Here is a 21,312-nt window from a genome sequence, read left to right on the forward strand (position 1 = left end):
CCATCCTGCCACTGGCACCCTGCTGCCTTTCCATATCCTGGACATCCTCCTCGGGCCACAAGGTTGGTGGGTCTGTGTTGGAGAAAGAAGGGCTGGGAGAGACAGAACTCATCCTATTGAGGGGGAGAATGCAGCCCCAGGGTGAAATTTAATGCCCAAGGCCGGGTTGGATGGAGCTTGGAGCGATCTGTTTGCTGGAAAGTGTCCCTGCCCATGGAACGAGGTGCTCCCTAAGGTCCCTTCAACCCAAACCAGTCCCTGACTGTGCAAACGCCTTCCCTGTGGAGCTCGGGAGGTGCCGGAGTATTCCTGATCTGATGGGCCGTGCAAGGCCGGAGCACTTGGAAAGCCAGGAGGGCTGGCTGTGAAATCCTGCCCTGCTGGGACTGTGGTGTGTTAGCGGGGCTGTGCAGCTCCTCCCTGTGCCATGGCCCTGATCTCACTCTGCAAAAGAGGAAACAGGAGCAGGAGCACAGGGCTCACACTCGGCTGCTTAATTGCAAGTTGGTGGCAGAAAGACCAAGGCGAATCCCACTTGCACACATCATTTTCTCACTTCTAGCCGCCACAAGAGCCTTTTTTGGTTTTTATTCTGCCTTCCTTTTATCTTCTGTTATCTCAAATACTATCTTAAGCTTGTTCACAACCTGCAAGTGCCTTAGGGGCAGAGCTGTCAGATGGACTTTGCTGAGGGGGAGTTCCCAGTGCCTGGGCACGGCTCAAGTGTCCCCAGCCCGCCGTGATTCTCTGCATTGCTCCAGGTGGGGAATGGCAGCAATGGATGCAAGCCCAAGGAGCAACGCAGCTGCAAAGGTAGGTCTGGGGTTTTTGGGTAGGGAAGCGTTTGATGTTTGAATTCAGTGGGATTCTTGGTGATGGGAAGTAGCACTGATGGGACACCTCCAGTTTCTTCATAGCAAGGGAGACGTTGAGGGGCTGGAGCGCCAGGAGGGGCTGAGAGAGCTGGAAAGGGGCTGGAGAATTCCTGAGGGAGCTGGGAAGGGGCTCAGCCTGGAGCAAAGGAGGCTCAGGGGGGCCCTTGTGGCTCTGCACAAGTCCCTGACAGGAGGGGACAGCCCCAGGTCGGGCTCTGCTCCAGGGAACAGTGACAGGAGAGGGAACGGCCTCAGGCTGGGCAGGGGAGGGCAGGGTGGACACGAGCAGGAATTTCCTCATGGAAAAGGCACTCAGGAATTGGAACTGCCCAGCGAGGTTTGGATCCCCATCCCTGGAGGTGTTCGAGGAATTCCTAGAGGTGGCACCGAGTGCTCTGGGCTGGGGACAAGGTGGGGATGGGGCACAGCTTGGAGGTCTCTGCTCTTTCCCAACCTCAGTGGTTCTGTGAAGTTTTTGGGTTCCTCATCTCGAGGGGACAGAGGGCTCTTTGTACCTGATGTCCCCCTGTGCTTTCCATGGTGACAAAAACTGACTGGGAGAAATGTCTTCTTGGCGAGGATCCTGAATAAAGCAGGATTGAAAACAAATACCCAGAAATAACCACATTTGTGAAATTATAAAGATACAATGTCAGGGTTCCACCTCACTGCTATGCTGCAGTGACATTAGAGACACAGATCCTTTCCAGAGACTTCCAGTGACAGCCCTGGTGCCCTCTTGCACGACATAATTTCTTTATGTTACATGCAAACCAGAAATCATTTTGAAACATTCTGTGTTCCTATTTTGAAAGACTGGACCCAGTCTATAAGGTTTGTTACATTTATTTCTGTATCCATATTCCATCTAGATTAGTTTAATACAGAATAGAGGCCCTGCTGCAGCTGCAAGGGTTGGAGAATGCTGAAATCTTGCTTCAAAGTCAGTGCCTTGCCGTCCTGCTGTCTGCAAGTCTAATAAGTGTCATGGAATTAAGATTTTTATCGTGGATTATTATCTTAGTGTTTACTGTAAATAAACTGCCTCCTGGAAATTTCATAGAAAATGTAGTGGGGGGAAAAGCTTAATAGGAGCTCAGTGAGTCATTTTTTTACATTCAAAATTTTCCATCAAGGCTTGTAAAGATTAGGGGTCTACTTTTAACATTGAGTCATCAGTAATTGGGGCAGGACGTTTTTCATCTCTATACAGAGGCATTTTCTATTTCTAGATATATTTCCAGTTCTCTTGAGTGGATTGTCAATAAATCAATGTAACAGTAGCAAACTGATTTCCTGTTCTGCTGTGAGCATTTTAGACGTGGCCCAGAGCCACCCAACTTCACCTGAGTGATAAAAAACCAAACTTATTTCTGCAGTATCATTTTTATAAGGCCCCCACCACCCTGGCAGTACAGTTCATTATAATATTTGACTAATATAAAAACACAAAGGGTTTTTTTTTTTTCTGCTCTCTGGACTCCTTGAAGCACCAACCCTCAGCAGTGTTGCTGGGACAGGAAATGCTCTGCAATTATCCCTGTGCCCCAACTATTACACCTGCACAGGGAAAACACCTCTGAGAGTGATTTCAGTTTGGGTCCAGGCAGCAAATGTTGCTGTTGCTGGGTTGTTGTTGCGTTTCCAGGGACAGGAAGCATTGCAGCCCTTGCTGCAATTTCAAACCCCGTGAGCTCCACGGGCTCCTGCACTGGGGCAGCTTTGGCTGAGCTGCTGCCAGAGGGAAAATGGGAGAGTGTTTGGATGTGTGTGAAGTGGATCTGGAGTTTCTCTCTCCTAAAATGCCCCGTTCACATCTTCCCACCTCACCCACAAATACAGTGTGGGGAACTGAGAGATTCTGCCCCTGTGCCCTGCTCAGGTGAGACCTCACCTGCAGGGCTGCCCCAGCCCTGGGGTCTGGAAGGAGCTGGAGCTGCTGGAGAGGGTCCAGAGGAGGCTCCAGGATGATCCCAGGGGTGGAGCAGCTCTGCTGGGAGGGCTGGGATTGTTCACCTGGAGAGGAGAAGATTTGGGGTGAGCTCAGTGTAACCTTGCAGGACCTGAAGGAGCTGCAGGAACCATGGAGAGAGAGTTTGGACAGGGATGGAGGGACAGCACACAGGGAATGGCTTCAAAGTGACAGAGAATAGGTTTAGATTGGATTTTAGGGAGAAATCCTTCCCTGTGAGGCTGGGATGCCCAGATCCCTGTCAGTGTCCCAGGCCAGGCTGACACTGGGGCTGGGGGCAGCTGGGACAGTGGGAGGGGTCCCTGCCATGCAGGAATCCCCTCTGGGGTTCACTCCTGGGAACATTCAGCTGTATTTGAAAGTAGTTCTGCAGCCACAAGTTGTGGGTTTGATATTTCTCCATCATTTCAAATCCTGAAGCACCTGAAAAACTCCAGGATAGCAAATGAATGGGTCCTAATCACCTGCATGAAGTGTCTGCTTCTGATATTAAAAAAAAAAAAAAAAAAAAAAAAAAAAAAAAAAAAAAGAGAGAGAAAAAAACCACAAAGGCATTGAAATGGGCTGCTTTGTGCCAGGAATTCTTTCTCCACTGGACAGCAGCTGGTTTGCTCCCAGCCCAGGGGTGTAAATTTTGTTGCTGAAGCTTTTAAATTCAGCATTTTCCATTCAAGATATTGAATTGTTTTCTAGCTACAGGATTGTGGCTTTGAGAGCCAGTGTCTAATTTAATCTTGAAGCTACTGTGGAAAGAGGAAGGAAAAGGCTTTTACCAGAGAAAAGCCAGCATGTACAAAGGCAAAAGCAGAAAATTTGCAAACCCCAAGATATCCTGAGTCCAAAGTGGTAAAACCTGTGCACCAGCATGACGTGGACTCAGTTGTTGCCAAGCAAATAATAACCATTAATAATTTTAAATAACATTGTGCCTTAATAATATTCAAGGATTTTTTTAGAATAGTCAAAGAAACAAAACCCTTCAGCTGCAGGTCATGTTCAGTTTTCCTCCTCGGGTTTTCTGCCTCTGCAGGGGGAGGTTGTTTTACAGGGGATTTATAACCACAAAGGAGTTCTGGTCAGTTTTATAGAGACAGTGGATAAGTCTATCAAACCTCACACCACTTTGAAGTTAAAAAAATAAAAACCTAAAAGGCCAAAAAACCCCAAGCACAACAAACCAGGAGTAAAAAATGCTGCTGCAAAAATGCTTCCAAATCCAATCCTCTTCGTGGTCCAGCCCTGCTGCCCTGGGATTTCTGTTCAGAGCAGCGAAGGCTCTCCCTGCAGGGCACTCTGTGTGTCCTGCACATCACCAGCTGCAGCCCAGCGGCTCCCTGGAGAGAATTCTGCTACGTAATGAGCTCCCCCCATTCCCAGAGCAGCTTTCCTGGGCTCTCAGTGAGCAGGAGGTGGCAGAGGCTGAGCTTTCCCCTCCAGGCTCCCAGCCAGAGCCTCCAGTGCTGCCTGACCCACTGGTAGGGCTGGGAACATCCTCCTCCTCCTCCTCCTCCTCCTCAGGTGATGGACTAACAGGGAAACAGGCAGCAAAATGAAGGTCAATGTAAGTACTGGGTTCTTTTCTTTCTGCTGCAGTTCATTTAATGACTTTCCTGATTTCATTTCTAGTGGGTAGAGGGTGAAATCTGTATCTGGCAGGGTCCCTTTGCAATGTGTGTGTTCAGCTGATTTGCACATCACTAACTGACCACTAACACACAGTGGTCCTAATTTTAAAAATATAATCCAGATTAACCCTGTGTCAGGAACAGCAGCAAATTTGGATTATATTTATATTATCAGTGGCTGAGGAGGATGAGGGTTTTTTTCAGTGTACATTGAGTAATAATAAGTTTATTAAAAACTATCAGGAATGACCCAGACTGGTCACTTCCACATTCTCTTGGAAAAAAACGAGGTTAAAGTTGAGCTGTATATTACCTCAAAAAAATGACGATTTTGCATTGATTCCTAGAAAATGGGTAATGGAAATGTTTCAAGAATTGAGGTCACTGTGTGATGAGGAAAATGCCAAGTAATTTCAGTCTTTGCACTGAGGGTAAGGACTGGCCACATCCTGCAGAGCTGTTTGCAAGGAGAACTGGAGCTCAAAAGAGGGAAGGAGTGCTCATTTTTAGGAAATACTGTTTTCTGCTGCTGTGTGTGGGGGGATAAGTGATGGATCAAACCCATTTTGCTGTCGTTTGTCACCAGTTCTGCCCCCAGCCCCCAGGCTGGGCTTTGTGCTGAGCTTGGCTGTGCCCAGTGAGGGGCTCAGCAGCCCCAGCTGATCCCTGGCAGCTGGGCAGGGCAGGGCTGTGCTGTCCCCATGTGTCCTGTGCTGTCACCATGTGTCCTGTGCTAATGACAGGCCAGGAGCAGGGTCCAGCTGCTGCCTGGACCAGGGGATTCACACCAGAGCTTCGGCCAGGTGGAAAACCCACTTTGCCCAGAGAAATATTACAATTTCAGTGATACTCATTCAGAAACCATCCATTTCTCAATTTATTCAATGCATTTAATTCATTTGCTCAGAAACACGACCTTTGCAGGGCTGTGCAGAGGGTGAAAGCAAGGTTTAGGGTCGGTGCAGCCCCAGGAATCTGCAGCTTTGGGAACTGTGCTGCTGATTTTTGTGAATCAGAAACCCCCACCCTGAGCTCAGCTGCTGCCACACCATGGAAAAAGGGCACAGCACGCAGGGACAGCACCCTGGCACCTCCAGCAGCAGGAATTCCTGAAAATTTTCATTTCTCAATGAAAAATGTGCCATTTGCTCCTGCTGGGATTCCCTGGGAATGTTTTGCCTGATCCATAGGCAGGGAGAGAAGGATCCTGCTCTGAGGAGGACACTGGTACTCAGCAGGACTTTCTGCATCTCTAAAACCACATTTAGAAATAAATGCACTCAGGTGTAATTGAGATACTAGAAGGTTTAAAAAAAATCAAAAAATCCTAAAGTGATTGGGTGCATATGGGAGGGAAAAAAAACGGTTTGAGGACCCAAAGCTCAGGAATACTCACACAGGGAATGTTTGGAGCAGCAGGAAGTGGAAGTTTATTTTCTCTTGAACTTGGGCATGAGAGCACTCGTGTAAAAATGTTGTGAGTGGGGTGAAATCCTGGATGCACTTGCCTAATCCTGGTGATTTTAACACAGCTAGAATTTGATTGACTTTATCTGTGGAGAAAAGAGAGTTTGGAGGGAATTAAGAGAACTCCAGCTTGTAATTCCCACCTCTGCAGCACTGCCTTGCGTGAAGCTGCAGGGTCTGTAAGCTTGAATTTTTAAATTGCTGGTTCTGTATTTGATCAAAAACTGAGTTGACCATTTAGAATTCAAAACCTGCTGATCAGCACCTGCTTCCATCCCCACAAAATCAATTAAAGCAATAAAAACAAGTCCTGATGTTCATTCCTCCTTGAAGCTCACACAAAACTTCTGTATGAGCTTTTCCAAAATACAAACAGAACAAAAAAATGCAGAAGGACCTTCTGCAAGTGACAGGAAACGCTGCACATGCAGGTGGAGAATGATCTGAGCTTTTAAGGTAAATTCTGCTCTTTTCCCGTGGATGTTGATGTGAACTCTCCACAATTAACTGGACAAAATTTAAGTGACTCAACGTGGTCTGGGGTTGAAAAGGGAATTCTCAGGGAAGCCTGTTCCCAGCTAATGGCTGGTGGAAATGTTTATTTCTGCAGCTTTGCTGGGAGGTGAAGAGATTAACTGGAAGCTGCTCTGTAAACATGTCAGAGGTGTCACTGATGCATGAGCAGAGCTGTTCAGCAAACACAGCCCGCTGCTCTATCTCTTCCTCCTCAAATATTTTAAATCCCACTTTCCTGCAGTAAAAGAGCTCACACATGTATTCATGTGCAACATGAGAAATATTTCTCTTGATCCACAAAAACTCCCAGGATTAACCTGTCTCTTTACATTATTTACATGACGGCAATAGGGGTTGTTAAGAAGCAAATTGAAGATAATAAATGAAAAATAGCTTTTTTTATCTGAAATGCTGTGAAATAGTGCAGTACCCGTTCACATGAAATAATATAGCATAGCAAATTGAGATTTCTAAATACAAACTGAGCGGGATGGGGACATAGAGAAATTATTTTGTGAGGCTTCTGGGCAAGATGTTCAAATTATCACGTGCTGTACATCATTGTGTTCATTTTGATTTTTCTAGCAATGTTTATATATATTTTATAATGATTTTTTTTTTCTGTTGCATGGTCCTAGACACTGAAGATCAGGCTTGGGATAGGAGAGGCATCAGGAGATTTTAGAAACAGTGGGATGTCCTCTCCTTAGCATAAATATCTATTGTGTACACAGAGCACAGATGTCAGTCTGAGGGTATAAAATTTTACATTATAGAACTGTGCACTGATCAGCTTTACTGCTCCCAATTACAATTTCTCCATTAATAAACATGAGGCAGCAGCTTTCACTCTATGACTCCCAAGGGCTGCCAAGGCTTTATAGAGGGACCAGTGCTGGATAAGGACCTGCAAACAACAAAGATGTGAAAAGTCCAATTTGGGAGGGGAATTACTGTCTCCACATCTGAGCCTCACTCCAATAAACGAGATGCACTTCAGCTACAGCAGAACTTTGGGGGTGAAGCTGTGCCAGAGAGCCTGCACTGTAAATCCCTTTGGGGTGTGACCCCCTGGCTTTGCCTGGCGTGGCTGTGGGCTCTGGGGTCCCAGTGCCCTGGGGAGGAGCTGCAGGGGACAATTTTTTCCTCTTTTCCAGGTCTGTGCTCTGCCATCAGCTCGTTTAAACCCACTCAGTGAGAGCAGAGCCCCAGCACTGCCTCTCAAAGTGCTTTTAGGATGTTCTTTGTCTTAGGAGAGGTTTCACAAGGCTGCTGATGGGGATGAAACAGCAAGAAAAGCAGGAAAATCACTTGGGCATCACCTGTGCTGCTTTGATGCTTTTTACACGTTGGTTATTGAAGGACACAAAGCACCCAAGAGCTCCACAAGCCCTGGCTGGGGAGGACACACTGCACAGGCAGAGCTCTGCTGGATAACAGGGAAAAGGCAGCTCCCAGAGCCCCCCCAGCACAGCACAGCCCCCTCCCCTGAGCATCCCCAAGGGCTCTGGATCCTGGGAATGCAGCTCTTGTTTACAGTCAGGGGCAGGTCAGGGATGCCTGTGCTCACAGAGAGGAAGGGGCTGCCACAGTGATGCCTCACACATGTCCTGGGGAGCTGGGAGAGCAGTCAGGGATCCCTCTGGGATGGTGCAGAGCTGCACTGCACATAACCCCACCCATGGCCCTGCACACAGACATGGGGGCCAGCACTCCTGCAACTTCTGCCTGTGGTGCTGTGCACTTTGCTGAAATCCTGAGATCCCCTGAAATACCAAGAGTGGACAGCAAAGATGTGCTCTCCAACTCCACAGTATCCAGTGTTTGTCCTGAAACTTCGAATTTAATTAAGCCCTGCCTTAGCTGGAAAACCTTTGGGGTTTTTTTTTTTCTGGGGTTTTTTTGTTTGTTGTTTTGTTGTTGTTGCTTTGTTTTGTTTTTTGTCTTTTGGTTTTTGGGTTTTTTCTCTTTTTTAATCTCTTCTTTTTAAGAGCTCTGCTTGTTTGAGGTCTGACAATCTCTCCATTCAGTCATGTTCAGTCAGGGCTTGGCTCCATCACTCCTCTAGTCAAAGTCTTCATTTTTCCATTCCAGCTCTCTGGATGGGATATGAGATGATCTGTGAACAGATCTGTTTCCTAGCTAGGTCAGGTTCCCCAGAGTGCCCTATGATTTAACTGATTAATTAATTAATCTCCTGCTTGGTTTGATTTGGGATGATTCTAGAGGTTCCTGAGTTTGATTACAGATGTGAGCCCACATGCCTCAGTGTGAGCTCCAGAAATGCAAAATCTGAGCCACTGTGTTCTGCCTCAGCCTGACCTCTGGCCCTGGGATATTTGCCCATCGTTATTGGCCAAACCAAAGGAATGAGTGCCTTGAGCAGGGACCCCTCTGATGGAGAGGTTTGTGCCTCTGGTTAGAAAACTATGCTCAGCAGCATCTTCAGCGTGTTGTTGCCACAGGAAAGGGGAAATGTCAATATTTAGATGCTTTTCAAAACCACAGTGTGAGAGAGATGCTCCTCTGAGCTGTGTGGGTGCAATAGGAAGGGCAGCCTTGCTGTGTGTGCCCCAGCCAGGCTCAGATCCTGAGCCCAGCCTTCCTGACCCTTCACCCATTTCCTGCCTGGCCTTGGATAAGGCTCTTCATGTTGGAAAAGGGGCAGAGTTTTCCTCTGCCCACCGTCCTCGGGGCTGAAGAAGAGGGTCTGTCCTTCACAAGTGTGTCTGTGCAGCATCCAGACCCCAGGATGGAGCGAGTTGATGACTAACAGGAAAAGTTGGCTGTTCTCCCTGGGTTTTAAGTGCAGAGCCCAGCCCCGCCCCAGCAGGGGATTCCTGGGGGTCTGACTCCAACATTTGGCATTGTCCCAATCGAAAGTGGGATGCTCCCATGCTCAAAGCAAAAGCCAGGCTGTGCCACGAGGCCAGAGGCCCTGGCAGCTGCCCTTGTCCCACAGAAGAGCCATTGTTCAGGGCACCCCGAGCACCCAGCCACGGCGGGTCCCTGTCACCAGCTGCAGTGACAAACTGGGGCTCTGCTGCTGCCAGCTGCTCCGCCACAGCAAATGCTCCGGACAAAAATACAAGGCATCACGTTTCCTATTTGGGTGCTATCTCTCTGGACATTACTGGCACTTTCTGATAAGAAGTTCATGCTGACGCACAGCCAGTGTCCCGCTGACTGGGAAGCACACAGCCCCGTTTTAAAGCTGAGAGCAAAATCCATCTTGTGCTGAAAAAAACCTAAAAATAGCATCCCCAGCTTTCTCTACCCTTAGCACAAATGGCTGGGGTGACTAAAGCTACCTGCTGGCTCTGGCTGCCCCTGCATCCCTGCAAGTGTCCAAGGCCAGGCTGGGCAGGGCTTGGAGCAACCTGAGACTGTGAAAGTGTCCCTGCCACGGCAGGGGTGGGATGAGATGAGCTTTAAGGTCCCTTCCCACCCAAAGCATTCCATGATTCTGTAATCTCGTAATGAGTCAGTGTGAGATGAAGAATTCACAGAATGACAATGGGGAAAACACCTATATAGGGATCACAGAATCATTAGGGTTGAAAAAGACCTCTGGAGATCAACCCTGCTGCCAAGGCAGGGTCACCTGGAGCAGGTGACACAGGAATGCATCCAGGTGGGTTTGGGGTGTCTCCACACCCTCCCTGGGCAGCTGTTCCAGGGCTCTGCCACCCTCATGGAATGAGGTTCTTCCTCATTTTGAGGTGGAACTTCTTACAAGTCCAATATATCTAAGTCTAATATAATAAATCTAAATAATGAAGATTAGCAGTGCTCTTCAAGAGCCTCGAGCAGGAAAAGGCGATGAAGAAACAGATCCCAGTAATCTTGTTATTATCTATTTCGTTATTGCACTGAACGTAGCATGTTGGATCCCAGAAATCTGGAGTGTTTGAACTTTCTGTGCTTTCAGGCACAGACCCCCTGGAAAACACTGCTTTTGACCTGAGGCCTTGGAGAAAGCTTCTAAATATGAGTGGTGAAGTAGAAATCACGAGTGTGTAGTGAATTAGAAGTATGTGCTTTCACAGAGTGATGGGTTTAAAATTTGAGGTTTTTATAGTATAGCAATATAGTATAGTAATATAGTATAGTAAGATGGAGGGTTTTGGGCATTGTCTTTTCATCTTCCTTCTTCCTTCTTCTTCATAGATTTCAGGCAGTAGTTTCTGCTTGGTCGGTTAGTGTCACTCTAAGGGTCATGGGAATCTAGTTATTGGGTCAAAAATATAAGTAACTTAGGTGTTAATTCTCTATTGGACTTTTTAGGCTTAAAAGACCTTGTAGGAGTTGCCTCTGTGGCCATTTTTCCCACTTCTAGCAAGGAGCTGGAAGTGCTGTCATACTCTCTGTACTTTCTGCTAAGGTGTAATAAACACCCAAGCCCGAACAGGAGAAAAGCTGTTTCAACCATGTTTCTGTTAATCCTGGCTCTGAGAAGAAGACAGACGAGGCTGATTAACAAAACACTAATTAGGTGGTGCAAAGCCTCTTCACCACTGCCTACAGTACTGTGGGTACTGTGCTAGAGAGAGAGAGAGAAAGCAAGGACAGCAACATACATGGGCCTCTTCGGGGAAAAAGATCATCTTTATTGAGTGGATAACCTGTATTTAAAGCATGTTCCTCAGAGCTAAGACAGGACAGTAGCTCATTGGATAATTGGGAAAAACGCCCAGAATGGGTCCCACAATCAACACTAGGTGTTAATCTCTATTATGAATTCCATTCTGTTTTGACTAAATTATCATCCTGGGAGAAATTCTCCCTAACTGAAGCTGAACAAACTTACCAGCCTGGGAACGGAGCTGAGAGAGTGATTTTCCAGGCTGTCATTTTCCTACCTCTATCAGTGTCCACACAGTAGCACACACAAAGTGCCACGGCTGAACCCTGAAAGCAGTGCCGGGGAGAGGCTGTTGGTGTGGAAAGGGGCGGCTGAGTTAAACCCAGACGGAGGTGCCAAGCTGGGGACGCCTTTGGGTGCGGCTGTGACACTGACGTGACAATGGCGCTTGTGTCCCCCAGCACAGCCTGGCCAAGGCTCTGTACGACAACAAGGCCGAGTGCTCGGACGAGCTGGCGTTCCGCCGAGGGGACATCCTGACGGTGCTGGAGCAGCACGTGCCGGGCAGCCGGGGCTGGTGGCGCTGCTCCCTGCACGGCCGCCACGGCCTGGCCCCCGCCAACCGCCTGCAGCTGCTGCCGGCCCACGGCCACCAGCCCCCGGAGCCGCCAGAGCCGCACGCCATCTACCAGGTGCCCTCCCCGGCCAAGGCCGCGGCGCTCTCGGCCACCTACGAGAAGATGGAGGGCTGGGTGCTGCCGCCGGCCGTCCCTGCCCAGGCCGTGTACCAGGTGCCGGCCCTGGCGGCGCAGCTGCTCAGCGAGAGGACCAAGAGCTCCACGCACCAGGTGAGGGGCAGGGCAGCTCTGAAAGCAGCAATGTGTTTGATATCGCCTGCAAATTCATGTCGTGATTTTTGTACCGTTTCCGTGGCCCTGTGTGGAAGGCAGGAAGCTCCAATGTAAGTGCTGATGGCCACGGCTTAAGGCCGTGGGAAAACCCTTGCAGTAGTAGTGAGTAAAAAACCACCCCCAGAATCCTCCAGTTCCAGTATGTTCATCATTGCCAGAAAGTTCTCTGCTTCCCTTGTTATCATTGGTTCCTTTTTGCTGCAATAATTTTAATATTCCCAATCGCCTTTCTTTATTGGATACCCTCCCTAAACTCTGCCCTAATTCCTCCCCTCCTCCAAGTTCATAAATACCCCTGACATGCCCTAACACCTATTTTTTGCCATTTGCTAGCCTCCCTGTACCATCTTTCCAAGTTTGTTCAATACAAACTCTTTGGCTTGCTGTTTGTTATTTTCTAGTATTAAAGTTTTTTAGTTCCTGAACAATTGGGCCAGATTTTCTTCCTGCATAAAATCACCGAGTTCAGTGAAGCCTCCAGCCCTAATAGCTGGGCTAGAAAGGATCAGAGGCTATGTGGTTCCACGATTCAAACTTTTATACAAAGAGGGTTTTGGTAAATCTCTGCTTTGTTGCAGATGTTCTTGCAGGCACTGCACAAAGCTCAGAAAGTTTAATGGAAGCAGTAGTTTACATTGGTATTTACATTGGTATGTAAAATACCAATTTGGTATGTTTAAACAACCACTGGGATCGAGGAAATAAGAAAGCCTGAGATTTTCAGTGCAGTTTGCAGCAGAAGAATGATGGTGTTTAGGAAACTCCCATCAATTTATAGCATCGAGTGAGAAATGCTGCTCTGGGCTACAGATGAGAGTCTTGATATTCTGCACTGTCTCACCTTCCTGACAGTTTAAACCAGCTGTAAAATAGGGCAGGAAGTAAAGAATATACCATTTGTTTGAGAGAATCTATAAATTATTTACAAAATTAAAATAACAAGACACAGAATTTTCTCCTCTGACGGACCACAGCACGCATCCATCCAGAGCCCTCTGGGCACACGTGGGGTCTTTGCATCCATCTGCACAGGAACATGATTCCTAATTCTTTAAAAATCACCCTTTGGTGTGTGACTGCTAGGTTTGGTCTGGTTTTTACTGTCTCCAGCAGCTCAGCAAGCTCAGAATGCTGCTGCCTGTCTCCTGTGCTGGCACTAGGCTTGCACAAAGCAGCAGCCCCTGCCAGACATGCAGAAAGACACAAAGTTTTGTTGTGTCCCCTCAATCAGTTTCTCTCCCAGCCCATTTTTGCTGCTGCTGAGATATTGACCAAGGTGTTCAAGAGGAGAGCTGCCACAGTTCCCCCAGTAATGGAAGAGACCAGATTGGTTTTCCAGGGTTTCATTGCAGCTCCCTGGTCTGGCTCTTCTTTCTCCCAGCTCCTCGTGTCTGACATTCAAACAAAACACATACATGGAACGTGCAATTTGATTACATGTCGCTGGTTTTTAAGATCAAAACCTTGTGCTTTCTTCAGGAAAAAATGAATGGGAATGTTTCATAATGAAAGGGAAATAGAGCAGGTGGGGACAGAGTTCAAGCACGAGGTTTTGTTCAGAGCTCTCCAGCCCTGGGTGGCTCTTTATTCTGTGTATGGAAATCACATTAGAAATTCTAATTGGAAAAGGAAAAGGAAGAAAATTCAGCTATAGAGTGGCTTAGGCTGATTTAATGATCCTTTGATTTATGGGGCTCATTCAGCCACCTTTCCTCCTGCTGTGTGGAAGGCCAGTCATGGAAACCTCATTGCTGCTTCCTGCTGGGTGGCAGGTGGGTGCTGGAAAACAACAAACTCAGGGCATCCCTGGTGACCAAAACCTCATTTTCAGCTCTGCAGCTGCAGTGCACAACCATAACTCAAACTCAAACTGAGTACAGCTACAAGAGACTCTTGTGCTTGCTGTGATCTGATTTCTCCACATTCCTGACCCTAAAGGAGCCATTTGCAAACTGAATCAGAGATTGGCATCAATTTTCCATGTTGTGCCAGCAAATCAGGTGGAAAATGTCATCTATTCATTATGTGGATGAATGGTCTGGCAGAAGAGCTCCTTGGCTCTCCCTGTCTCATTTCATGAATTTATCCACCTAAGCCATGTCTAGTCTAAGAATGAAAAAGAATGAAGAATGAAAAAGAATGAAGAATGAAAAAGAAATGTCCCAGCCTCTGATGATGATCCAGAAGTTGAGAGTGGGGCTGCCTGTGGCAGTGTCCCAGCTGTCCCCACACCAGCTGCACCCTGGTGGTCACAAGCTGTCCCCAAGGCAGGGGAGCTCAGGGAGCACAGAATGATCCAGACCATCCCCAAAAATCCTGTGGCACAGCTGGCAAAGCTCCTGGCATACTCAGCTGTCCTCTGAGCAGCTGGGAAAAGCCACTGTGAGTCTCTGAGGGAGCTGATTGAAAGCAAGGAAACAAAAAGAAATCCCTCAGAGCCCACAGAGAAACCTCATTGCTTCTGCCTCACACACAGGGCACGTTCTGGTTCTACTGGCACTGCTAGGACCTCAAAAAGAACCAGGATGTGATCTCCAGAGAGATTTCTTCTTGCTGGATTCTCAGATTTGTCCATCTGGAAGCTGACCTGGGCTAAGCATGGTTTTCCTGACACCTCTTATCTTTCACCCTTTCACTCAGGGAAGCTGTGCCTCTGTTTGCTCATTTTCAGGATTCCCCATCCCTGGAGGAGTTCCAGGCCAGACTGGAGGGCATTTGGAGAAACCTGGGATAGTGGAAGGTGTCCCTGGCCTTTGCAGGGGGTGGAACTGATGGTTTTAAGACCCCTCCCAACCCAAACTATTTTGTGATTCTGTGATTCTCTATCACAGAGCACTAAGGGGATTTGTCTTCACTCCTCATTCTGTTTTCAGATGAGAGCTGAACCAGGCAGAGTGGAGCTGCACTCTTTTTCCTCTACCATATTTCCCCTACGTTTAGTTGCTGCAGGACTTGCACAAAGGAAATCACTCCCTCCAGTTTAAAACCACTGACTGTAGTATCTCACCCCAGCAGGGTTTCTGGAGGTCAGTGGTTTGCAATGGCACGTTTATAAATTAGCTGAGGGCAGGCAGGCTAAAGGCAGGCTGGATGAAAAGAATTCCATGTTTTGGTGGTTGATTTTTAAAAAGAAAAGTCCTGAGCCAGCATTCATATTTTGTGACATTAATTGTCCCACAGATCTGGTCACGACTGACTGCAAAGATAAAATTCCCATACTGGACTTCCCTGTTTATGGAGCTGGACAGGACATCAAGGTTTACTCCTTCCTAATGAGTCATATTTTCATAACTACAGAATAATGCTCAGCCAACACTTTTTTGCTGCTCTTACATTAAATTGCCTTGACCCAATGACTGTGGGCTTGGAGAAGTCGAAATTTCCACACTTCCTTTTTTAAGTGGTTCTCCTTTTGGGCAGATAAAAGGTTTAAGTGATAACTGCAGCTGGATTTTCTCCAAATCTTTTCTGGTTAGCAAGGCAGATTATCTTTGATATGTATGTGCCAGTTCAGATCTTATCCAAAATGTACCAGAAATGCTGGCAAAGGAGAATTATTTGGTAATAAACATCCTATTGCTTGTAAAGTCAGTTCCTGTGTCTCCCCTCCAGTGAAGAGCTGAAGGTTTTTATCACTTAAGAGTGATTACTCCAATAATGTCCTGCCAATGCAGTTTTATCTTTATAATTATTTTTTCTCCTCTCCAAGCACCTGTTTACCCTCCCGAGAGTCTGCCGGGCTTCAGCCCCAAACATCAGGGGGGAGGTGTATGATGTCCCCTCCATGCAGCACTGCAGGTCCCTGCTCCCACAGGTGAGTCCTGAGTCCTGCCCTGCTCCCTCCCTGCAGCTGGCACCCTGAAGTACCTCAGAGTAGATCTGCAGGTCAATTCTACTGTTTGCTTTTTTTTTCATCAGTAAGGGATTTCCCCGTGGATTCCGAGGCACAGAAGTTGACACTACCGAATTCTCTGTACCAGTGTCAACCTCTCTGCCTTAGAAGCCATGAGGAAATGTGGTGGTGTCATTTGGTCAGGGTGATTTGAGGATGTTTGGAGAATAGTCACATGTTCAGCAAGAAATTGTCACCCCCACCACCCTCCTCCTGGGAAAAGCACACTTTGGGTTTGGTCACATCACCGTGATGTGTGCTGTTACACAATCCTGTCCTTGGTGCTGTCCCTCTCCCCTGGAGTCACAGAATGTCACATTTCCTCCACCTCTGAGGCTGTGCAGGTCACCAGGATGGGACAGCCACCCGCCCCAGCCCTGTCCTGTCACCTCCTACACAAAGGTGTGAGTGGCACTGGAGCAGTCCAGGGCTCTCCCCTGACCCTGCTGCTCCCTGGCACTGCCCAGTCCATTCTTATCCACACATTTCCTGGGGTCACCCCCTTTGTGTGAGGGGGTGATCCCTGCTCAGACCCAAACTTCTCATGTATCAAAGCCTTTCATCCCAAGGGCCCAGTGGGCTCTGAAAAGGATCAAAATAAACCTTTTATTTTTATTTTTTTTCCCCCTTTGATCAGAGTGGTGCCACTCCCCCCAGCACACGGAAGGGCTCCGTGCTGGACAGATCCACTGAGAGCTTCCAGGAGAAGCAGCTTTACAACATCCCATCCAAGCCAGAACAGGCAGGAGCTGGCAGCCAGAAGGACTCACCAGCAGGCAATGTAAGTAAGGCTCGGTGGGCACAGGATAATCTGTCACTCCTGGGATGCCTGGCTTGGAGCAGGGACAGGTTTCCCAGCTCTTCCCCACTGTTTCTTACACAACAAATGGTCCTGAATTTCCCTTTTCCTGCTTAGAGTCCAGCTGTACACTTATATATCTGTATCAAGAAAAAATTATTCCCTGAAGATGTTTGAGCAGAGTCAGTGGTGTCTGTTGGTGTTTTATTGCTTGTCAGGGTGTGCATGTGAGTGGGAAAAAAATCAAGTGTCTACAGATTTCACTGGCTGGGGACTCTGTTGTAGGATCTAATCACCTGTGCTCCAAATATTTTACCTTTTATACGTGCAGCTTGTGCATGTTAGAAAATAAAAACCACAGGCAGCCTTTCTGTGGTGCCATTCCATTGACATCAATGGAGTTGCACACATTTATGTGCTCTGAGAATTCAGTTCTGTTTCTCATTCTTGTTTAAAAAGATGGTTTATGAACCCTCTGTGCTCTGTTGCAGTTATATGATGTCCCTCCCAAAAGAGAACTCGACGATTCAGAAAATAAATCTCAGAAGAAGCGCTGGGGCCATTACAACACTTTGCCAAATCCCCGGAAATCCGAATGGATTTACGATATTCCAGTATCCCCTGAAAATTCCGGATTCAAAGCAAACCCTGCTGGCCAGTGTGTGCAGAAGCAGGTGCTGTATGACATTCCCCCCTCCAGGTACAAGGCAGCAGCCACAAGCACTGAAGCCAAGGTTGGAAATGCACAGTTGTACGACATCCCACCGACGCAGCGGAAATTAACGCTTCCAGAAATGCCCCTTTACGACGTTCCATCCTCACGGGACGTGCTCCTCCTGCCACAGAACAACAGCTCTGAGGTGCCCCCCGGTGTCCTGCCTGCCCAGGCTGGGAATCAGATCTCTGAGGAGAACGTTTATGATATTCCCAAAGGTTTGCCCACTGCTGGGCACTCCAAGAAGGAGATGGAAAACAACAGTGATGGCTCTGGAGCCCAAGCACACGGTGCTTCTCCACAGCTCTCGATGGATGCCAGGTCAGAAAACGACAGTTTGTGTGTCTCTAGTGTGGACAGCAGAAGCAGCACTCTCTCCTCATCCTCCAGCTCTTCTGCTGAGTCGTTTTCTACGCTGTCACCATCACCAGAGCCTGTCCAAGAAGTCAAATTGGAGCTGGAAGCAGCCATCGAAACCCTGACTCGGCTGCAGCACAGCGTGTCCAGCTCCATTGCCAGCTTAATGATCTTTGTGAGCAGCAAGTGGAGATTGCAGGAGCACCTGGAGAAAAGCCTGGAGGAGATCCACAGAGCAGTGGACCACATAAAGGTGTCAATGGGAGAGTTCCTGGCCTTTGCTCAAGGCCTGAAGGGAAACGCCTCCAAGCTCACGGATAACAACCTGCAGGCTAGAATTAAAAAACAGCTGGAAATCCTCATCAACTCCTACAAAATATTGACAGAAACAAGGGAAGCTCTCAACAACTGCAGCTGGTCCCTGGAGGCTTTGGTGCTCAGGAAGCCCCAGAACAACCCTGACGACCTGGATCGCTTCGTTATGGTGGCCAGGACAATTCCAGATGATATCAAGAGGTTTGTGTCCATCATCATCGCCAATGGGAAGCTGCTCTTCAGGAAGAATGAGAAGGAGCAAGAAAAGAAACAACCAAAAGTGAACCCAGAATGCAAAATGGCAAAACAAATCCCAGTGCCAAGAAGAGTAGAAATTGAGTCACTCCAGAGAAATGCTCCTGAGAAATCCAGCCAAAGCCAGGTTCCTGTGGAGAAACCAGAAGAAAATTCCACCGAGGATTGTGATTATGTCCAGTTACAGGTCAGTGACAAGGGTGTTCACTCTCTGTATTCTGCACCCTTTGCAGATATTATTATTAATTATCAGCACTATTTCACCCTTTCAGCAGTGCCACATTTAGTTTGCACTATGTCACATTTTCCAGACTTTACGTAGATCCAGGATTTTGTGACAGTGCTGGATGGCACTGTCTACAATGAGCAGTAATTTTAATCAATAGAGAAAAGAAAACATTTTTATCATTTTTGCCAGTTCAAATTAAGGAAGCAGGATTTCTTTGGGAGTTAGCAATTCCTTACTTCCCTTTTCCCTCAGTTCTCTTCCTGCCACTACATTGTGTTTGGCATGACAAGAGATGTTCCTTCCTAACGTGAGGTGTCGTGGAAATCCTGTTGGCATAGAAATTAAACTCTGTGTATTATCACATTTAGTTGTTAGAATAATTCTGGATGATTGTTAGAATTTCCTTAGAATTACTAAAGCATCTACTAAGAATATCTCCCTCAGTTTCCCAAAGAAATGCTGCTTGTCCTTAAAATTTCTTTGGTTGAAATGTTTTGTTGATGTTGGTTTCAGTCTCAGATCTTGCAGGATCAGGTACTACATTTTTAGGAGGAAAAACCTGCAGCTCCTTCTAATAAATTCTCCATTTCTATTTGTATCATGAAGGCTACAGAACAAGTAGTTGTTTCCCCATGAAATAAGAGAAAACCACATTTATATTTAAACACTTTACGTACTTGTTTCAACTTTGCTTTCGTTTTAATTTGTAACAGGCACAGAAAGTCATTTCAGGTAAAGAAGTAGCAAAGAAGAGTACAGAGTCTAACCCAAAGGTATTTCTGACTTTGAAAATATTATTTATGAGGGCTTTCAGTCCCTGATTTCTGTGCTTGCTAAAACTCAGAGTAATTTGCATTCAGGCACACATCTCTATACATAGAGACCTATTTGCTTCTCAGAGATCATTTTCCCAGAATTACTGCTGAAAACCTGTAAAGAGCACTTACTTTCCTCAAACAACTCCAGTTTAAAATCATACAATTCATTTTATTGCCTTTCAACATCATTTGGTACAAGGCTGTGAGAACTAGTATTTCAAAGTATCTTGTCGTGCACTGGCACAAAATTGACTCTTATGCATTTTAATCATTCATAACCCTGATTAAGGCCATTAAAGACCAATGTTTTGTATTATTTGGAAGCTTCAAGGCCAGACTGTGTAAAGGATTGGTGTTTGGCTGCAGCACTTCATGTGCTCTCCATTATTAAAACTGCATTTAGGGGGAAAAAGGCAATCAGGATAATTTCCAACACTTTATGGAAAGACAAATTACTGTAAAGGCTCCAGGGTGGGGCGATTTGAAGACCACAAGAATTTAGGGCAGAGCAACCAAAGAAACAACCAGCCTTTGGCACCAGGCTGAATCTATTTTTTATTTTAACCCTTTCTCCAGGTTTTGCCATGTGCAAAAAAGACTGAAAATCCCAGCAGGCAGGAGGAGCCTGCCAGGAAAATCCCCCTCCCCGAGCACTGCAGGCTGTGCTTCGCTGCCCTGCACAAAGCCATCGGCGTGTTCACCACCAGCCTCAGCAACCAGCAGCCCCCCGAAATCTTCATCTCCCACAGCAAACTCATCATCATGGTGGGCCAGAAGCTGGTGGATTCTCTGTGCCAGGAAACCCAGGAGAGGGAAGCCAGGAGTGACATCCTGCAGAGCAGCAGCCGCTTCTGCAGCCTCCTCAAGAACCTGGCCCTGGCCACCAAAAGTGCAGCCCTCAAATATCCCAACGCAGAGGCCACCAGGGAGCTGCGGGAGCAGACGGAGGCGCTGGCCAAGTACACGCAGCAGTTCAGAGCCATGATGGACTGAGACACCTGCCACTGGCCTCTGGGCACCAATTCACACTCAGAATTCCCACCAGGAATTCCCTGGGTGAACTGTTAGCAGACAAACATCCTCCCACTCAGAATTCCCACCAGGAATTCCCTGGATGTTAGTGCAGGTGAACATCGCCCCGCTCAGAATTCCCACCAGGAATTCCCTGGATGTTAGTGCAGGTGAACATCCTCCCACTCAGAATTCCCACCAAGAATTCCCTGGGTGCACTGGTAGCAGGTGAACATCTCTACATTCAGAATTCCCACCAGGAATTCCCTGGGTGAACTATTAACAGACAAATATCCCCGCACTCAGAATTCCCACCAGGAATTCCCTGGATGTTAGTGCAGGTGAACATCCTCCCACTCAGAATTCCCACCAAGAATTCCCTGGGTGCACTGTTAGCAGACTAACATCCTCCCACTCAGAATTCCCACCAGGAATTCCCTGGGTGAACTGTTAGCAGACTAACATCCCCCCACTCAGAATTCCCACCAGGAATTCCCTGGGTGCACTGGGTGCAGGTGAAGATCCCCACAGCAGCTGATGCAGAAGAATTAAATCTGCACTTTCTTCTCCACTGTTCACATCCTGCCTGGAAATGTCATCACCACAGTGGCTGGGTGGGGATGTTTGCTGTGTATTGGAGCAAAAGTTGTTGATTATCGGACTGATTTCTTATGTTTTGTTATCTATGTATGTCTGATAAATGTATTTTCCTTTTTGTGTTTTCTATTTGTGTAAAGTCTCTCTTTAAATGTAGCTGCACAATGTTCTGTAACTTATGATATCCCAATATCGATTGTTTCCTGAGGACTTTATGCAAAATTTGTAATTACAGGGCTGTTTTGGTTCGTTTGTTGTTTTTTTTAAACAGCTGCAAAGCTAATTTTTGGTTTTAACAAATCCAACACGGTATAAAATCCGATCAATAGGAAATGTGCCAGGCTGGTACCTGAGCACAGAGGAAAACTTTGGG

General features: G+C 47.2%; 1 protein-coding gene across 5 annotated transcripts; it reads left to right on the top strand.

Annotated features, from left to right (window-relative positions):
• Nucleotides 1-384: 384 nt before the first annotated feature.
• On the top strand, nucleotides 385-21,187 carry CASS4 (Cas scaffold protein family member 4). Of its 5 annotated transcripts, XR_015807388.1 has the most exons (8): nucleotides 385-813; nucleotides 11,502-11,888; nucleotides 15,661-15,765; nucleotides 16,481-16,624; nucleotides 17,134-18,471; nucleotides 19,227-19,286; nucleotides 19,908-20,457; nucleotides 20,513-21,187. XR_015807388.1 is itself a non-coding variant. In XM_014873934.2 (7 exons), the coding sequence occupies exons 1-7, from the start codon at nucleotides 769-771 to the stop codon at nucleotides 20,322-20,324; spliced, it is 2,496 nt and encodes an 831-aa protein (XP_014729420.2). In that variant the 5' UTR covers nucleotides 385-768; the 3' UTR covers nucleotides 20,325-21,187. The 5 variants fall into 5 exon arrangements, 4 of the variants coding, with proteins under 4 accessions (XP_014729420.2, XP_088031276.1, XP_088031275.1 ...); XM_014873934.2 differs by having other exon boundaries at nucleotides 19,908-21,187; XM_088175148.1 differs by lacking the exon at nucleotides 385-813 and adding an exon at nucleotides 4,023-4,408 and having other exon boundaries at nucleotides 19,908-21,187.
• Nucleotides 21,188-21,312: the final 125 nt, after the last annotated feature.

The sequence above is a fragment of the Sturnus vulgaris genome, chromosome 17, assembly GCF_052056855.1.
Source record: "Sturnus vulgaris isolate bStuVul1 chromosome 17, bStuVul1.hap1, whole genome shotgun sequence".
In the NCBI taxonomy this organism is placed as follows: domain Eukaryota; kingdom Metazoa; phylum Chordata; class Aves; order Passeriformes; family Sturnidae; genus Sturnus; species Sturnus vulgaris.